The sequence below is a fragment of the Lepisosteus platostomus genome, chromosome 2 (assembly GCF_059453375.1).
Source record: "Lepisosteus platostomus isolate fLepPlt1 chromosome 2, fLepPlt1.hap1, whole genome shotgun sequence".
Classification (NCBI taxonomy): domain Eukaryota; kingdom Metazoa; phylum Chordata; class Actinopteri; order Semionotiformes; family Lepisosteidae; genus Lepisosteus; species Lepisosteus platostomus.
The window spans coordinates 58,903,006-58,923,367 of NC_142612.1; the positions used below are offsets into that span (position 1 = coordinate 58,903,006).

General features: G+C 37.6%; 2 protein-coding genes and 1 long non-coding RNA gene across 8 annotated transcripts in view; 1 reads left to right on the forward strand and 2 right to left on the reverse strand.

The window, feature by feature from the left end:
* Positions 1–1,915: 1,915 nt before the first annotated feature.
* tceanc (transcription elongation factor A N-terminal and central domain containing) lies at positions 1,916–5,979 on the reverse strand. Its single transcript, XM_088609723.1, has 2 exons — positions 5,885–5,979; positions 1,916–5,058 (listed from the first exon to the last, which is right to left on the reverse strand). Exon 2 carries the CDS (start codon positions 5,047–5,049, stop codon positions 3,844–3,846), a length of 1,206 nt encoding a protein of 401 aa, XP_088465849.1. The 5' UTR covers positions 5,050–5,058; positions 5,885–5,979; the 3' UTR covers positions 1,916–3,843.
* LOC148676617 (uncharacterized) overlaps positions 5,725–20,362 on the forward strand; it is a 38,904-nt gene continuing 24,266 nt past the window's right edge. The window contains exon 1 of the long non-coding RNA XR_015927889.1: positions 5,725–6,032. This is a non-coding gene — a long non-coding RNA (uncharacterized LOC148676617). The remainder of the gene's footprint in view (positions 6,033–20,362) is intronic.
* egfl6 (EGF-like-domain, multiple 6) overlaps positions 11,924–20,362 on the reverse strand; it is a 103,706-nt gene continuing 95,267 nt past the window's right edge. For all 6 annotated transcript variants that reach the window (XM_088609710.1, XM_088609693.1, XM_088609702.1 and 3 more), the window contains 4 exons: positions 16,152–16,229; positions 15,280–15,375; positions 13,255–13,517; positions 11,924–12,900 (listed from right to left, as the gene is read on the reverse strand). In XM_088609710.1, coding sequence (XP_088465836.1) covers positions 12,793–12,900; positions 13,255–13,517; positions 15,280–15,375; positions 16,152–16,229 — 545 coding nt within the window. In that variant the 3' untranslated portion in view covers positions 11,924–12,792. The remainder of the gene's footprint in view (positions 12,901–13,254; positions 13,518–15,279; positions 15,376–16,151; positions 16,230–20,362) is intronic.

A 20,362-nucleotide genomic window follows, 5' to 3' on the forward strand; every position in this document is an offset into this window, starting at 1 on the left:
TAGTCCAAAGATCGTTTGCTAAGTGTGAACACCCTTATGAAATAAGCAATGGATGGCCTATAGCCGGTTTAGAATTGTCCCAGTTCTCTATAGTAACCTATTAGAACATTTCTACAGAAGTCAGCGAAGTGATAATTGTAAGGGCACACACCCATCACACTCACCAGCATTACATCACATAAAAACATTTACGTGCATGACCCAGCAAAACCTGTGGCACGGTACACACAACAAGGGGAGACATACAGTAGAATCAACAAACAGAGAATCTTCAAGACAGAGACATTATTTTTAAATAACTTTCTGGAAAAAAAGATCCTTCTGCTACGATCCATTTGATCAGACAGGCTTTAAGCCTTCATGAAAATATTCCCACCTCTGGCATGAATAGTCAAGCTGTTTGAACTCTATATCCAAATGTGAGCCCTGAGCAAGGCTCGTTTACGCAAACATTTATCCTTTGCTATGACTCTGGAGACTGGAACTTGTCACATTGAATTTTCCTCTCTCCTTTGATACATAAATCATTGAAGATCGGGGACCATTAAATGTTTGTGACTGTTAATTGATTGCCCCAGTGCTACGAAGATTTCAAAAGGCCTATCACAGTAAACAGTAAACTGTCACAGTGATAAACTGAGGTATTGCAAGAGATATGCAGCACCTCAGCAGTAATAAATGCGTCTAGGGGCTAATTCTAATTTACTTAATTTTCCCATAACACAACTACGCATACAGTAGTTCACTGTTGATAAAACATAACCTTGTTTAATTTGTAAGGGCAGTCAGACACTATACTGTTGTTTTAATTTTTTTACCTATTCCAGTGGTTTTGCATTTCTGGTAGTTTTTTTTTAAATGCATGTAATCAAAAATGTTAAGCATTAAATTTGGTCTCTTTCTCTACTAATATAAAATTCTCCTGAAGGGGTTTCATTTTTTGTGGCTTTGGGAGTAGATGGGCTTATAGGACATGATATTAATAATACGTATATTCTATAAACTCTCCAACATATCTTGTGCACTGTGCTAAATTTCTTGCCAGCACTGTCAGGTAAGAAGTACTTGGTGCAAGTTACATCCAGGATATTGAAAAACAATTAACATGTACATTAAGTCTTTCAGTTCAAGGTATTATGTTAATTAATTACCAAGAAGTGACTTGTCTATACCGTGTTTATTTCCAATGGTGTTCCAAAGAGGTACCCATACCTCAAAATATAGATAGATAAAAAAATAGAACAAGATACATAATCAAATATACGGTATTTGTTAAGTGTTTTTGTTGTTAATATAAAAATAAGCTTTTGTTATGCTGGTCATGTATCAAAGTTTAAACAAAGATAACACCTGAATCTCCCAGAAAACCCACATCTCTGAAGATGGTTCTTTATCACCATTTCACAATAATATACTGTATATACATTTTGCCACAAATACGAACATGCTAAGAACTGTCTATCAGCCAGGGTCCAGTCTAGCACTATGTCTGCATGCAACCAGAAATCTAACAGAATTGTATTAATTTCTAATTTTGCATTATCCAATATCAGAAAATGTCCATTTGTGAGTTTTTGTTGTTAAAACTCAAGTCTAGATGTCATTTTTTTTATCTTTAAGCCTACAACTGAATACAAACCTCTAACTTCTCCATCTGCCTTTAACTTGATACAGGTGACTAGGTTTCTGTTATGGATTGTCTCATCTGTGCACATTGTCTGCTGTTTACACAACTGCCAGTGTGCGAATTTTCCAGTCCAGTCTCGTACGGTAGGAAAACTCTGTAACTCTGAGAGATGTCTACATTACACAGGTTTTTCAAAATCTCTTATTGCATTTGCCTTTGTCAGGTGGAAACTAAGTTGCAGAACAGCAGGTTTTCCCTCTCTCAGCACTTAAAGTTAGAGACAATACATTTGGTTCATAACCTCTAATTTGGTTTATTATTATGGACATTACCTCACATCTGTGAGGGGTAAGTGGAGTCCTTAGACATGAATAAACCACTACTTTGAGTTGAAGACATAACTTAACATCGTTACCTATAATTGAATATTAAATATAATTCCACAAAAGTGACCTAACTGAAGACTGAACTGCAAACATAGCTCATTAAAGAACTATATATTTTTGAAAATATCACTGAGCGAGAAAATGCAAAGAAAAGGTCAAAACAAAACCTGAGAATGAAACATCCAGGTCGTAGAATGCTGTAGAAACTTCAGAGACCTTTCTTTTTCAAGAACAGTTAAGGGATTAATTTATAGTTTAACAAGTGCACACAACAAAATATTATGCTAAAGTGCAAAAACAAAACTCAATATTATTAATATTAATAAGTACAAAAAAGTTGCCATTAGTGGTTTTAAAAGAGATTTTTCTAGCTCACACTTTGTAATTGTGTAACCTTAGTGAAGTGAATTCTCAAAGTATTTTATTATTTATTCCAAAGCAAGAAGAGAGTTAAAATGTAATATTGTCAGGCCAACTCATTAGTTTTGGAGCATACCCCAAATTTCTAAGTAGCATTGTTATGATTTCAAAACAGAAAGATAATCTATAAACATGGGAAAACTCATGTAGCAGCACTTTTTATGACCAATTATGATGGGTTATGGAAATTTCCTGATGAAAAGTTCTCACAATCTAAAAAAGAAACCCTGGAATTAATTAACAGGGTGTACTTTAAACACAAATTGTTTCAAAAATGCATTATACAGTATATACTGTAATTAGATGTCTACTGAAAATGGCACAATGAATTTAATAGAACAGGTAAAGGTTTGTTCCATACTGAAAGGAACAGATACAACATTTTGAAGGAGTAGCTTTCTTCAGGTGTGACATTAATAGAAGGCATACAGTTAGAAATTTAAAACCAAAGCATACACACATAAAATGACTTATTAGGTATTACTGGGCATAGATGATTTTAAATCATATATCTCACGTTGATAAAGCTTGACAGGAAGATAGTATTAATCTGCTTTGAAATACAAATGAATAGCATTCAGCCATTACTTAAATTATAACTCTGACAGGCTAAGGAGTTGTACCATGCAGTAGGGTTCCTGAAGTGTCTACGACATGAAAAAAGTCACATGCAGAGCATTTTTGAACAAAGTCACATGTATGAGTAAAGACCATATGATCTAAGTGCAGTTAAATTGATTACTCTGCACACTTTTTTTATTATCTATATTTATAATAATGCAGCTCTGGATCAAGATTTAGTCTGTTAAATTATCAACTGTTTAGGCACTTTCAGCTTCTTCGAGATTCTGTTTTATGTAATGTGCTTATCTTGAAAAGGCAAGTTTTCTAAAACATGATTAAAATACAGTCCATGGCATATCTTATAGCTGTACTTGCTGACACATACTGTGTTCTGCAAATGAGAGTGACAAAGGATGGCCTGTTTTATTCATCTATAATAAAAATGAACAGAAACTGCTGAGATATTATCTTCAATCACTGCATAGCTATTTTAATTTAATAAGTGTTCTTCCAGTTCATTTAAACAAATTCTGAATATTTCATTCAATCTCTGGCCAAAATACAGAGTCAAGAATACCAAACACAAAAAATAACATAAAAACGAGACACACGGTAGCTTATCACAAAAAATCCACACACAAAAATGTAACTGCACAAACCAGTACAAATTTGAGGCACTTTGGCAGTAATTGGGGGAAAAAAAAGTACAACACTTTCACAATAAAATGACTTAAAGATCCTCATCATCACAACTGTCTTATAGTGCCAAGGAGAGAGCCGAGCTGTACCAGAAATGCAAACCTTCAACCCATTAACATGTACTGTTCGAACCGGTTGCACCAGTTACTATAAACAAATCCATCCACTGTTATACCATTTCTCGCCACATTTGTTACAGATGACAAAAGTCATCATCTGCTCATCTGGGGTTCCGTTGCGTACCCAGCTAGGAAGGAAGAGGGTACCCCTGGAAATGAGTGTCACAGTGCAGTCAAACCTCTCACATCGCCGGCACTTTATTTTTTCTGTCTGGGTCCCGCCCACGCCTTGGGGAAGCTGGTGTTCATTAATGGCAGATTCTATGTACGCTGACCTCAGCTGCTTTAGCTCATCACTTGCCAGTTCCATCACTGACATCTCAGAAAACACCTTAGGGCTCAGCTGTCCACCCAGCAGGTTTTGACGCCAGTGAGGGGTCTTAGGGTTCCTTAAGTTAGAAACTTTACTTCTAATGCAAGACTTGTACTTTCTTTCGTTTTTCCCATGGAGGATAAAAACGTGCTCCTCAATCGCACAGGCAACTTCCTGACACTTCCCTGCGGATTCTGTGTGCTCATCTCCCCCAGGAATAAGGGCTTGAAAGAGCAGCTGTATACATTTGGACCTAAGAGGTATCTTGCTAGGCTGTACCTTTTCCAGAGTCACCCCTGAAGTATCATGTCCAGCGTTCTCCACTGTGCCAGGCTGGGATCTAACTGCTAGGGTGTTTCCGTTGTTTTCCAAACTAGAAAGATCACTTTTGTTTTCATTTTTGCTTATTGCTGAACCAAACTCATCTTCTTTCAGTACCTCCCCTCTGCTGGCCACACAGTGGAATAAATTATGTTGTGTTGCCTCATTACTCTCTTTAGCTTTGTCTTTCTCACTGATAAAGCTCTCGTTTCCTCCCAACTGACCGCACTGTGAACAGTCAGTCTCATTTATTTCTGACTGATAACAGGATGGGTTTTTCTCTGTGTGTGGCCCTCGGGTACTGTTTTTCTCATCAGGGCCTTTTCCTGCAAGGTGATAGGATGCTTTGCACCAAGGATTGGTAAACAGCTTCTTCCATTTTGACAGTAAAACCTTCGCTTTTTTCTTCACCAAAGTCCCTTGGCAGGTTTTACAGACCCGATAAACAACTTTTGCAATATCTGTTTCCTGAAGTTGTTCTAATGTAATGTGAGCCATTTCTAATTCCTCTAATAAGAGCATAATATCTTGATGGTTCTGTTCATGGAGATGTTTTTCAATTTGACGGGTATGATAAATGATTCCCTGTGTGTCCATCATCAGGCCAATCTATGGAAGCATATCACAAAATCTGTAATCAGTAGCAGTATGATATTTATTCCTATTTTATATATACCCAAAATCTCAGAATTAACAAAATCAACACTTTCAAATATGGAATAATTTAGTTTAAACATGCAGTAAACTAGCAATTTCAGTGTTTAAAAATTAATCCAGCCTTGATCTGGACACAAATACAGTTGTGGAGAAGCGTTTAACCCCTTTGAAAAACATGGGGTGCATGTTTGGGTTTCTTTTGGTTTCTGTTTTATATACTGTTGTACAGCAATTTGAGGTTGTTGTGCATAAATACATTTGGATTTTTTTTCGTTAGATGAACATAAATATAATTTTGTAGTAACATCATAATTCTTGCTTTGTATTTTATATCGAAAACTGTAGTTACAACACGGCAGGTAAATCCCCTACATGCAGATCTTAAATGCACACTAACGTGCTGCATACTGTACAGTATGTACGTTTAAATTATTAAAATCTGTCCTACTGAAGAATGACAGCGGGCGTCTCATTTCAGAGTTAAAGAGTGCTACAACTGAAAATAGTAGTTTCTAACTTCAAACCGAAATGTCAGAGAGTTCTTGCTAAATCACATGCCCAAAACGCAGAGCTAATATTTTCAATATTGTTAATACAACAAAGTAAAGTACTTCTACCTACAGAACCTGATGTCAACATGCAGGCACTCAGTAAGAATCTAACTGCCCTTTACGAAGCTCCTTGAACTTTTCAAGTGTAAAAATCATTTTTACAGCCAATCCTGTTGTGTTCATATACCCATATAGGTGTGTCATATACAAGAAATATGAAATCATACTGGGAAATTGCAGTTAAAAATCCTCGCCGTTAAGATGCACAGACGTTTCTTTCACTCCCACCGGTCGACCGCCATGTTTGTTTATAATTTTTTACAAGGCTTTTGCTGTGAAACTAGTATCGCACGCCAGGAGGCGCACATCGACCAGGTAAGTGGTGTTTGTCTTCACAAGGTTCCACAGCTGCCTTTCTCTTTCACAAATTGCAATTCAAACCACCGCCATCACCAGCAACAATAATACATTGAAGTATTTATAATAGAATAAATAGAGACGCATTCAGCATTCTAAGAAACAGCAGAATGGAAGATGAAGTCATTATTCACTAAAAGCTTGAGTCAAAACCTCAAGCTTTTAGGACTGCTGAATGCGATACAGTTATTAGGGCTGTGTAATTGATTTGCAGGATGGAAAAACAGCATAACGTATTTATATGTATAGCATATGATGCTATGGTTTCTGGTTTCGATAGTGCTGGGTCGGCGGGGTATCTAAAATTACACACATTTGGTTTCTGTTCAACTGTTATATAATCATATATAGATAGCACTGTGAAAAATGTTTACAGTCTATTTAGCTCTTTATGTTTATTGTTCAAAGGTTATAATGACAATACACAGTACATACTAACCATACCTCATGTCAACATACCTAGAGTATGTATAATAACTCTAGTAAGTAGTAAGTAGTAAGTAGTAAGTGGTGACAATTAATAATAATTTTCATCGTGAAAAAATGTTTTCAATGTTCAACGATAAAAGCTGTTCACCTCCAGGACATTTACAAGTGGAGGCCATTCGTCCCATCCATCTCATCTGGGATTCAGTGGCTAATTGACCAGAGGATGTCATCCATCCATTTTGTGAAAGAACCCAGGGTATTAAACAGGATATTGGCTTCGACAACACGGCCGGAGTTTCAGGCACCCACAGCACTATAAAAAAGTGCTTTCCATTTTCAGTTTTAAATGCACATCCCCGTACTGAAGTGTCTCCACAGTGCACTATGTAAATAAACTTAAATAGGTTCCCACACTGTCAGAGACTGGCAATTTAGTGGGACATGAGAATCATTTTCCCCCCTAAAGATTGTCTGCAGGCTGTCAGTAATAAGCGACAACAGAGATTACAACAGTAAAGGTCAGCTAGCATCATTTTGATTTTTAAAAACTAGAAGCAACAGTATGCGTAGGGTATATATATGCACTGCACATTTGGCTAGGCTGAGTTCAGAAACCAATAATTTCACAACAAATGTGTGGGCTCCTAGGAAAGCAAACCATTCACTGATGTTCACTGATGTTTGCTGCACAGCCTGACTCACCATGCCAAAGTAGTACAAGTCTCATGACTCTACCTTCGCAACTTTTTCTTGTTCTCCAGTATACACAATAAACTAATGGCCTCCCAAAGGTTCTGATCCATTACAAATGTGTGTAATAAATGCCCTTGGAGTTTAAGACAGCCCATGAAAATTGAAAATAAGATTATTTTATAATAATATGTATGTTTCTGGAAAAACTCAATTAAAGGCAGTGTGAAGGCAGCATATAATTAAATTAATAATTTAATTATATGATTAATGGGAAACGAAAGCTACAGATCTTTCAACTTTGGCGAGTATTCGTTCCCAACCCCTGCAACAGAGATAATACATTTCATGTTCAAAAATGTGCTTTTTTCTCCTTTAATCCTGCCAGTGACAGCTGTAATTGATACCTAGGAATGTCTTTAATGCTTTTTTTGTTTTATCTGAAAAAGCAACAGGCAGCACAGTGGCACAGTGCTTAGAATTGTGTCCTCACAGAACTGGGCCCCTGGGTTCCATTCCTGGGGTGCTATATGCATGGAAGGTTTATGTTCTCAATGTGTTTCCACCTGGCTCCCCGGTTTCTTCCCAGAGTCCAAAAACGTACTGGTATGTCAACTGGCTTGTGGGAAAAATATGCCCTGTTGTGAATGTGTGTGTTTGTGTCTGTGTGTGGAGAAGTGGTTAGAAATGGATGGATGCAAGAGCATCAGAAAAAACATTATCACAAAAGAATTGAACAGTGAAAGTATGTACAGCTCTTTATTAGGTTCTGTTACTGGGCTTACTATGTTTCTTGATTTTCATAACACCTTTGAGTAAGATATTTCCAGCAGATTGCACTAATGATACTGTAATTCAGGTTTTTAAAGAATTTCTTAAGTCTTAGCAGCAGTTTCCCAAACGTAATTAAACAAGGTTCTGTTAAAGGAGATGTAGGAAAAACTCTACTACTCTACTCTACTTAAATTGCCAAACCCATGGCCTAAAAGGAATTTCAGTTGAACTTTCTCTTTCATTTTCTTATTAATTATAAGATGTTATGAACATTGTGTTTTTAATTAGCTTCAACTTTAAAAGATTTAGGGTTCTTACATTCAAAACCAAGTATGGAACTAAATTCCTCTATATTTACATTATGTCATATGTTTCAAGTCCCATTAGTCATCCTCCTATGATGTCATGGAAAGCATATACAGTAGTATCCATTCCCTCTGATCCAATAAACCTGCCGCTGTTACAACTTGCTGTTTTGAGGTCTACAAACAACTACAAAGAATACTTGTAAGGAGGTAAGATGAGAAGAAAAAAAAAGAGTAAATTAGCATTGTAGTCCAAGTGGTAAATCATCTTGAGTTTTGCTCGAGACCGTTACCACTCAGCAGCCTATTTCCCTCAGCTCAGCACAACCACGATCACAGGGTCTCTTCCTTCCTGTCTGGCCAAGAACAATGCAGGTTTTTCCACAGAGCTGCCCAGGAGTCGGTGCTCAGTTAACAATAATGGATCACCTTCCCAGACTGTATGATACTTGCCTGAATTTATGGATATCAAGTGTGAAAGCTTACTTAACTTCATTAATCTAAATTAGTTTTGCAGGTCAGCTTAAAAAGAAGCATGTACAGTAGATACATCACAGTGTGATTGAAAACGTAGCAAAAATGGTAAAAGGGCAGCCATTATAACCATCAGACCTAAGCCTAAGTTACAGTTTCCAGGAATTATGAAAACTTGAATGTGCTTTAAATTTGTTTTTGGATTGAAGAATGGTACAAGAGTCTTACGGAAAGTATCTCCCCTCCAAAAAATATATGATACAACAATATACGCCAATGGAGAACACACACTCACTGCTCCCTGAGAGTACCTTTATACCTCGCCTTTTAAATAGCTGCTGAATGTTTTGAATGTTTACTTTTGAGTAAACGTTTTACAGATGCTAAAGGAAAGTTCTAAAGTGAATATCACTTTCAAATATTAAAAAGAATAATTAGAAATGCAATTGTAAAGTCAATTTTTTCAGTGCTTCAGATTATAGTAGGAAGATTTAATCCTTTGCCTCTGACATATGGGATAATATTCACCATACCTGGCATCTGCTACAGTCATTACTTTGATTTTTCCAAGAAACTTGAGTTTTCTGAGGGGATTTATTGTGGCCCCAGCACTGTAAGGAACAATAAATTCTAACAGATTGATTAGGGTCGCTTCCGAGCTTGTTTCTTAGCATCGACGTCTGTTTCACACAGGCCAGTCTCTCCTAAAAGCAAGGTGGTTATTCTGGTTTTGAAAATATACCATCCGTTGGTCCTGTTATGTTGCTAACTGGACTTCAGAATTCTGCTGTGTTTACTTTTATAAGTGCGTGTACAGCATCGCTCACTGTTAGTGATGAGATGAGTTCTGGGCTTTTCATGGCTTGTTCCTTAAATGCAATGTGGAATCAAAAACTAGCTCAAAACATCAGCTTCATGGGGCCATACTGTATTTCACAAATGGTTTAAAAGTAGTAAATCTAGACTTTATTAATATTGCTGGGACCTTACCACTCAATTTCATTGCAAATAAAATAAATCCAAATGTATTAAAGGGCAGAACTCTATCACAAAAATGTATCAAAAGGTCTGGCAACTCAATCAGAAACAGGGCTCAACAAAACTGTCGACACGTTATACAGTACATCTCCTGCAGTAGCTCAGACTAGGCAAGGCCACACATAAGAACACAGAACTGTTACAACACAGAGGTGGCCATTTGTGCCCATCTAGCCTATTTGGTACTCAGTTAATTGATCCAAGGATCTCATCCAGTCTTTTCTTGAAAGAAGCCAAAATATCAGCTTCAATCACACAGCTGGGTAGGTTATTCCCCTCTCCTGACTTCTCATTGTCAGTCTTTAATCCTGTTTAACAACCTTGTTGTCTTGATATTGGTTCTCTAGTGACAGAGGCAGCCTGTCTTACTGGTATTTTTAATCCTGATTAAAAGAGAGCTAATGAAGAACTGCACTCATCAGTTGTTATGCCTAATCACATTTATTAAATTTCCGTCATCAACAACTTAACCTCCCTGATCTGCATACCCTAAGTAACAACCCCATTTAATAACTTTATCATTTACACAATATAGTGGAGTTTCAGTGACAATGAAAAAAGATATATATTTTTCCCCCCATTAGCAGCACATTTCCTATAGTGCATTAGACTTTTTCCTCAATCAGTAGAAGATGCTCTTCATATGACACCTCTGAAACCTGAGATAGTCCCACATTTTGAAGATGTCAGTCACTACACTGTAACTTTCAGTTGTTTATGCAATTATACCTGCTTAATCTTTATTTGGTTTCCTGCCCATCTGGTCCTTGGTGTGTCTGTCATCACGTTCAGCTAAAAAATAAATGGCTGATCTTTCCTGCTGTGGGATGCCCAATAACGTCAGCAGCCACAGCATGAAGAAGTGGCCTGATAATGTTACACAACAACTTTCTAAAATGCAGGGTGAAAGTTTCACACTAAATTCGAACAAATAAAATGGTATATATTTCCTTTTTGGGAGGGTGGGGGGATATTGTTTGTAACTTAAAATAATTTTGATAGCTACTGGAAGAAGGGGCGGCATAGTGGTCCAGTGGTCAGCATTGCTGCTTTGTGGTACTGGGGCCCAGGGTTCACTTCCAGACCTGGGGTGATAACTGCCTGGGGGTTGTATGCTCTCCCCATGTTTGCATGGGTTTTCTCAAAGTGCCCCACTTTCCTCCCACAGTCCAAAGTCATGGCGGTAGATTAGTTGGTGTAACAGGTCTTTGGGTTTCCCCCCTCACCACTCCTGCCCTGCCAATTCGTCGCTCAATGCCTGGGCACGAACCTGGGTCTCCGGCGCCACACAACAGGGAATTTGCCAGCTGAGCTAAAGGAGAACTCCCCCAGCCTGGGCGGCTGAGATCCCTGTTATATACGCAGGGGCGTATCGATTACACTGGCTTCTGTAAAAACATGCACTGATGTTATTGTGTGTGTGTCTGTTTGTATCTGTCTGCCCTAATATGGGTTTGGTGTCCCAGCCACGGTGTATCCCACCTTGTGCCTGTTGCTTGCTGGGATAAGCTCTGGCTCCCCCATGGCCCTGTATTGGATAAGGCACTTAGAAAATGGATGGAAGCTGGTCTGCTCACATCTCTCCAAAGAATAAAAAAATCAGCTGGAGTTGTTATTTCATCTTGGTGAACAGCAGGGCACACAGAGACTGTATGACAATTAAACACAATTCTGTGAAAATAATGGTGTCAACTTTGGGCCGAGTGGTGGCACTGTGGCTAAGGATATGTGCCTGTGGCTGGAAGGTTGCTGGTTTGAATCCCACGCCTGGCAGAGGAATCCTACTCTGTTAGGCCCCTGAGCAAGGTCCTTAACCCCAACTGCTCTAGGGGCGCTGTACAATGGCTGACCCTGTGCTCTGACCCCAAGCTTCTCTCCCTGTCTGTGTGTCTGTGTCTCCATGGAGAAAAGCTGGGGTATGCAAAAAGATGAATTCCTAATGCAAGAAATTGTATATGGCTAATAAAGTGATCTTATCTTAATCAATGTATTCTAATTATCCAAGTTAAAACATTATCCCATAAATGTTAAGTTCTGTTTGTGTCCTATATGGTCATGATCTTTAGCTTGACACTGTAAAGATTGATTTCATTGCACTTTTAATTTTTCTTTGCTGACATTAAAATAATACACAACACGTATAAAAACAAACAGATTTATTAGGATAATAAAGCAAAATTTACAGCTGTTAAACATAGTTACAATGATAATAAACTTTTTAAAAACATAAGATGAACGAGTCATTCAATATATTTTGAGAACATTGCAGAAGATCAGTGGAATTACTTGAAGGTTCATTTTAGTGTACATAATTCAGTTTGATCAATGCTGTCTTCTTTAACCCAACCATATTTTCCACACTACAATGTGGTACAGTAAATTTTGTAACATTGCCTAATTTGTGGAACAGAAGTGTTTTTTAAAGTAGAATAATCCAGAATAATCCAACATACTGTTTTAGTTTGTATATCTAATATTCCCCATGTTTTCTTAAAAAAAACTAGATGCCTATATTTAAACAAACGTATTAACTCCAAATTAAAACAATGCTCATATTTCTTTGAAAGGTGTAGCTGTATGTTCATTTGTTTCCTTATGTTGTGATTCTCTACCGTAACTTACAAAACATCAATATTTTGACTGAGATCAATAGGAAAACATCAGAATATGATCAAGTATTGTGTTAAATCTGCAAAAATGCACATAACCACCCCCAGCTTGTACTTGTCTTCAGATATTTGCTTTTAAGACACTATAAATAATTAAAAAAGCAAAACTACACACACTACAGAGGTTTGTTTTTTGAATGTGCTACAAAAGGGAACTGTTTAGAAATACAGAACACAAAAGATTTTTCTTCTTTAATGAGGATTCATGTAAACATTCTAGTTCATTTTTTAATTACTGTAGACTCTGAAGACAGAAACATTCAAAAGAAGGTTCTGCCTTTGAGGTGTGTTGTCTTAATGGATCGTCATGCCTTGCACCTTCGCAAAGAGCAAATTGGCTTAAAACACAACAGAGTCATCTTCTTGACAAGATCCAGAGGTTAAAACAACATCATCCAGCCCAATCTCTCCAGCTTTTCCTTTTCCACGTTCAGCTTCAAAGACAACCTGCAGAACAAGCAAGAAGAAATGTATAAAAAAGGTTGACTTAATTGAACCCATTGTTACACTTCCAGGCACACACCAAGGCCTCTGGTGCTACTCCTATCTCTGACCATATTTCTGTATTTATCACAAGGGAAAGGACAAAAAACTGAATGAGACAAGACCAGTAAAAACAAGTCACTAGCATAAAAGAAGACTAAAAGAAACATTGTGAAATGTACAACAACAAAAATAAAGATTATTATTATTACTACATATGTGATATTTTCTAGAAAACTGAAAGGGATTAAAAAATCCTGATTCCCCAGGCTGGAAGGCAATATTTCAACATCGTGTTTGTACCGCTTGAATACTAACATGTTCTGGAGCTGCTTCACCCCAGGACACAGTCACAAGCTCCGTTTGCCAGCTCTCGTCTCTGCTCTTGCTCCGCTCCCAGAGAGGAGAGCCGCTGTCATCCAGCAGGATTCTGAGTTTGCCAATCCTCTCGCCGATCAATCGGTAGTTAAAAGTCAAGCAGAAGCCACTTTGTGATGCAGAGTCACTCAGCAGGAGTTTCAGGCGCCCAATGTCTTTCCTCTCGCCAACAAATCCCGGAACGGCCATGTAGTATCCAATTCCTAATAAGCATGCAACCAAGGGGAGAGGACTGCTGTAAAATGTTTTCAAAAGAACTAGAAAATGGAGGCCCTGATGATCTGAAGGTCAATGGAGTCATTGTTGTGAAAATATTTGAAAAGAAGACAAAGTGAAAGAATGGTATTTTGTATGATGATACAATTTTTGCTCTGAAACGTACTTCTTTAATAAAGCATTCATGTGTTTACAGTGCAAAAAGTATTTGCCCCCTTATTGATTTCCTCTATTATTGCAAATTTTTTACACTGAATGTTTTTCAGGTCTTCAACCAAAATCTAATATTAGATAAAGGGAACCTGAGTGAAAAAATAACACTTTTTTTTTTGCTTATTTAATTTATTTAATGAACAAAGTTATCCAACACCAACTGGCACTGTGTGACAAAGTAATTGCCCCCTGTAGATAAATCAACCCAATTAAAGGGATAATTTAGAGTCAGCTGATTGAACACAGCCAGGCTTTATTACAGCCAGCCCTGCTCAATATAAACTATATATTTTGACCCTTACCATCAGAGTCAAGTTGCCAGCACAAAGATTCAACAAGCAAATTATGCCACAGTCAAAGGAAATTCCTGAAGAGATCAGAAAAAAGGTTGTTGATATCTATCAGTCTGGAAAGGGTTACAAAGCAATTTCTAAGGCTCTGGGACTCCACCAAACAGAGTGAGAGACATAATCTCCAAATAGAGGACACTTGGAACAATAGTGAATCTTCCCAGGAGCGGTTGGCCTGCCAAAATTTCTCCAAGGGCGCAGTGTGAAATCATCCAGGAAGTCACAAAGGATCCTAAAAAAACATCCAAAGAACTGCAGGCCTCTCTTGCCTCAGCTAAGGTCAGTGTTCATGACTCAGAAACTACTGCTAACCAAGAAGAACAGAAATGCTTGTCTCTCATTTGCCAAGTAGCACCTGGATGATCCCCAAGCCTTTTGGGAGAATGTTCTATGGACACATGAGTCAAAAGTGGAACTTTTTGGACAACATGGGTCCCATTATGTCTGGCATAAAGCAAACTCAGCATTCCACAATTCGAACATTATACCAACAGTCAAACATGGTGGTGGTAGTGTGGTGGTGTAAGCTGGACAACTTGCCATAATTAAAGGAACCATTAATTCTGCTCTGTATCAGAAAAGTCTTAGGGAGAATGTCCAAACTGAAGTTGGGTCATGCAGCAAGACAATGATCCAAAACACAAAAGCAAGTCCACATCAGAATAGCTGACAAGAAGCAAAATTAAGGTTTTGGAGTGGCCTAGTCAAAGTCCAGACCTAAACCCAATAGAGATGCTGTGGCAGGACCTGAAACGAGCAGTTCATGCTCGACAACCTACCAGTGTTTCTGAATTAAAGCAGTTCTTTGAGGAAGAGTAGGGTAAAATTCCTCCACAGCAATGTGAAAGAATTATAGGAAGCATTTGGTTGCAGTCATTGCAGCTAAAGGTGGCGCAACCAGTTATTCAGTGTAAGGGGGCAATGACATTTTCACACAAGGGATGTGTGGGATAACTTTGTTTATTAAATAAATTAAATAATAATAACAAAGTGTCATTTATCCACTCAGGTTCCCTTTATCTAATACTAGATTTTGTCTAAAGTTCTGAAAACATCCAGTGTGACAAATATGCAATAATAGCAATAAAAATACTTTTTTACTGTGTATTGCATGTATGCTACTAGAACAATGGGTTAATGCAATGGCAAGCAAAAGTAACAGCTTTCATTCTGGTTTATACCTTACCATTATCATGGTCTGCTACACTCCAGTCAAAGTCATCTTCAGTGTCCTGCATCCATTCACAAGCTCCTTGGTTAAAGCTACAGTCGATGATGAATTCTGAAGGATGCAACCATAAGCTAAATGTACAAGTACGTTATCTTTCCAGCATAGTTAATTGCATAACTGAAAAGCTGAAACAGTGTTTTTTGACAAATAAAAACGTAATAGCTATTACTAATACATTAAATTCCAAATGCTCGCATTTCACATGCACCAAGAAGCGAAACAATAACATGAAAATAGCACTTAATGAGCAAATACTTTACGTAAAATAAAAAGGTAAACAGAAAATTAGAATATATATTTAAAAGTGTAGAATTTAAATCAAACTTATCTAACTCATTCTTGTAAGAAACTGTCAGAAAGGCTGTTGTTATTGATGACTTCAGTCTCAACAGTGAAACAAGAATCAGAGGAAACACAAGCGTAAACTATATGCATTTAAAACTGATATCAGGAGACACTTTCTAACAATGGGCTTTGGGAATCTAGAATAAGCTGCTAAACTGTGTTGTGGAATCCAACAGCCTTTCTGACACTTTCTTACGAGAATGAGCTAGATAACATTTTTGTATCAGATCCTAGTAAGGTGAACATAGTAGATGGGATAAGTGTACCCCTCTGTAAACAATACTTATGTTCTCATTTTTATTCAAATGTGTTTGGCTGGAACATTGAAATCCATAGTTCTAATGAATTGTCCTTTTGGGTTCTTTTGCCTTTGTACCTATTTACAGGTACCAATTAATTGGCAAGGTTATGGCTTGGTTGTAGAAAATGATTTAGTAGGGGTCTGTGAGCTGATCTGGAGAGAAGAGATAGATATACCGTACCCTCATGGCCAGGCACCACGGCAGGAGCTTCTTTCGTCACTGTTAGACGACCAATCGCAGACTTGTACTCCTCAGGGACTGGGCAAGAAACAGCACAAGTCACTGTCTGAAGCTGTAATGCAACAGTGCACTCTTTTCCAACAGAAAAGAGGAATTAACTGTCTGTAAACAATACATGCAAGTAATGTATATAATTTATATTGAATTAATGAGTCTATATCACAAAGCGATTCCTGTGATATGATTTTACAATGTTTTATTTATATTGTGATGGTGAATAATATAAAATCTGGCAGCCCAGGTTATTGTAATGTTTCCATGCTTTTTTAAAGGATGTGATTTTTATTCCCCGGTCTTCCTTGCCGACAGGAAAAAAAACGTGCTCTACAGGAACGATTAGACCTAATTGTACAATTTGGCGTTATGCAGACTTAAAAACTGTGTTTTTTTTGTATTAAGAGATCAAACACTGTTCTTTCCTCAAGGAATGTATATTTGGGAAGCTCTCCATATTTAAAAAAAATCCACTTCAAACAAGATAACAGATTTAATTCATTTAAATCTGCAAGCTCGCACTCGCCAAACTGTCATTTATCTTTTAACACGCCCAGTATTAAATTTTGACTGTGGAAAATGGTCTCCGAGGTTCTTTAAAGTTGCTAAAACAAACGTTCCCCTTTGTGAACACTCTAAGGCACCAGATGTACTGAGGCCCTAGCTAATTGAACCTAAACTAGTGCAGGACAAACATCGCAGCAGATTTCCAGGCTGATGACAGACTTTCTGTAATGAGGGTCTGCTCTGCTTTTTTTCTCCAGCTGTTCTGGGGGGAGATAATAAAAGGTCCAAATCCTTGCATGACTCCCAGCTGATGAAGTGCTCAAAAAACTATATCCCTAGGGTACTCACACACCGCCTGGCTATTTTCCTGAAGTGAAATTCCAAGTCCTAACTGATTGATGGCAGAGGGCTTGTCTCCTCTTGCTTTTAAAAGCATTCTAAACTCCAAGCCCATTGTCAGACTAAACATGATAATGATCACACTGCAGGCAGAGACAATTGTGTCACAGTTTCTCAGCTAGAAATTTTACATTGGTTAAACACTACATGGCTTTTACGTAGACTTGATCTAGGAGTTCGAAATCTTGACAGCGCAACTGCTGCAATCACTGTATTGTGATACACACAAAGCCTTTACAAATGACTAATTTGTCATTTCATGGCCAGATTATGGGAAGGAGCTCAGACAAGGGAAAAGCTGGGTGGGAGAGGTCACTGATAGTTTTCAGAGTTTTTTCATTTAACCATGTTGCGTATACGGAAATAACAGATGGTACAGTAAGTCACGGACAATTATTTTAGAAGCAGTGTGAACCACTCTGTGCAGCTGTTTCCTCTCCTGAGTGGCTAAGTTCCCAAAGCGGACCATCACAGAAAAAAAATGAATACTTTCTCAATTGTTGCCCTGTAAAAATGGGCCGTGGCTTCCTGGCAAAATAGTGTCTCTGATGGGCTTTCTTCACTATCTGGTGTACATTGGTCTCCCATTTCAAAGTGGAAGAGATTGTTATGCCAAGAAACTTAAAAGTGTCTATCCTCTCCGGAATCTCACCGTCAGTCACAAGAAGTAGTAATTCATTCCTGTCCCATCTGAAATCAAAGATTACCATTTTGGTTTTACTAACATTGAGCTGGAGATTGATTTGCAAGGACATAAATTATATGCATGTTCAACATTTCCATTTAATTGCGGTGGAAGCATTGTAAAATCAATGTGTAATTCAAGGGGAACTATGTAGCAACTTTGTCCCACTTCCTGTTGCTATTTGTTAATGCAATGAGGCTAATTTGGTGAGGCTGCAAAGCCACTGGGCTCTGAAAATTACTCGCAGGTATGTTTTTAGAGCATAAAAACAGGACAGTGCAAACTGATGTAATTTCCCCTCCTTCCCCAGCCTAGAGAAATGCAAAGCCTACCACATAATGAAATGACTTGTCTATGAAAATAGATGTTAGTCTTACAACTTCTTACTGCCATAAACACTTGCAGAATAATGCCTTTCAAATCTTCCATAGCTTTATTGGGATTTCAATTGAAGAACTACATTTCTCCAGTCTCAACAGAGCAAAACATGCAGTACCACACATTGCATTACAATACTTAGACATACTTGCATTTTTCAGTGAGGGCTTCATGTAATTCAAAATAATTTTAGGGAACTTCTTCTCTTTTTCAAGCATTTTATTAAATTAAAAGTAAAGTAATACCAAGCATTGCCAAAAAAAAAGAAAAGTGATTCTCTGTCATGTTCTCTTCTTTCAGTGAGAGGAGAGGTGAAAGGCATTTGTGTGCATAAGGGTTTCTGGGAGGTTATTGCTTCCTCCCAGCTTAGGTTAAAAGGCTTAACTACTTCTGCAGGAATGAAGCACAAGGACTCCCAACTCATAAGAATAATAAGAACAAACTCTTGTAGTTCCACCTTTGAAATTCAGAAAAAATAAACTAGCCTTCCCTACCAGTCTGTGTAGAATTATTCTAAGGTATAGGCAAATAGGGTTTTCAAAATAATTTTCCTCAGAAATCTGTTTAAACATTTTAATGGATTTAATAAATATCTTTACTTGGGATAGTTGTTTCAAAATCACTGAAATAGATCTTCTGCTCAAATACGTATTTTGAAAATTATACTTTAGGTGAAATGGGCTTTGCAAAACTTGCCTCAGTATAAGGTTTATAACAAAACACAAACGTAATATATAATTTTCCTGCTTGATTTTAATTAAGAGGTTTTCATAATTTATCTGTAATTGGGAGGGTTGACAACATTTGGACATCAATTGTTAAAAATCTGGAAAAAATATTGTCCCTTCCTATCCCCAGAAATGAAGGACACTCTAATGAGACTGTGCTCATGGGAGAATGGACATCCTCTGGCAGCTGGCATTTAATAGATAAGTTACTGCTCACAAATCCAGCTGTAGTGACACACAGGATTGCTCTAACAGTATGCCAAGGAAAGAAGAGCCAAGGAGCACTTTATGAGTCTTAGCTAAAGCACAGGCAGAACACTTAAAAGACCTACAAGAGTTATAGGTCTTTCCGGGCTGATAGATCAGCCTGGAGAGGACTTTTATTAACAGGCTTCTAACATTGACCTCTAACTTAAGAACCATTTAAGATTCAGGACTGTGTAAGAGGGCAGCAGGTTCAGACAAAATAATGGCCCTTGTCTGGACTATTGTCTTTCAGCACTGCTCAGGTGACTGAAGGCAGCAGGTACAGTACTTCCCACAGCTTTATGGGGAATGTGGTCCAGACAAGCGCTTTCAAGAGGTTAATAACTAATACAGAAATAAGTAACAGACAAAAATGTGTTTATCTGACACAGGAAACAGAGTACTCATGGATATACACCCTCCTTTAAGGGTTAGGTTTTAAAATAATGTATTTCATTGATCTAAGTGTGGGTTTTATACTTTTCAAAAATATAATACATTTTATGGCCCCCTGGGGTGACAAACTACTGGGGTAAGCATCCACAAGGCAATGTTTGTTCAAGGACCTCAAAGAAAGTGTCTGACAGGGAGGTACCATGGTTTTAATGCCATAGTTTTAAGGTCAACAAGAATGTTTCATATTAAAATGAATTTCTTTATATTTAAGCAACACACATTACACTACAACATGAATTTGTATTTGTAAAAATATTGCAACAATTGTAATTTAGAAATAAAACAATCTTCACTAATAAAAAACCAAGTTCCTCTTTGAGTTGAAACTGGGTTAAAACTTTGAGTTACAAATAGGAAAAAGGACAAGTTAAGTCCATCCTGAAGAGGAAAGACATTTGGGGTCAATTGATATAATTTTACAGCTTTTTTCCACTTGTCCTGAAATTCATCTCCCTGATTTCTTTTTCTTGCAAACTCTTGTTTTATTTTCTTTATCACCCCTATGTTTTATATTCCTGCTCCCCTCTTATTTTTCTATCACACCTGAAGGGACCCCACTGTCAAAATGTTGTTTTTTACATCTTTCTACTCTTCAGCATGGAATCAACCTCTGTGTTACTTTGCAGTGCTTCACAGCTCTCTACTTGATAATGTTAGATAACCACAAGCTCTCTGTTGCACTACATTTCCATACAGCATCAAATATAGCATGCCATACTTGAAATAAAATACCAGCCAGCAAGTTCAATTTTGAGTGT

Bases quoted from the DNA above. Each gene is read 5' to 3' on its own strand.
- tceanc (XM_088609723.1), bottom strand. From the start codon at position 5,049: ATGATGGACACACAGGGAATCATTTATCATACCCGTCAAATTGAAAAA.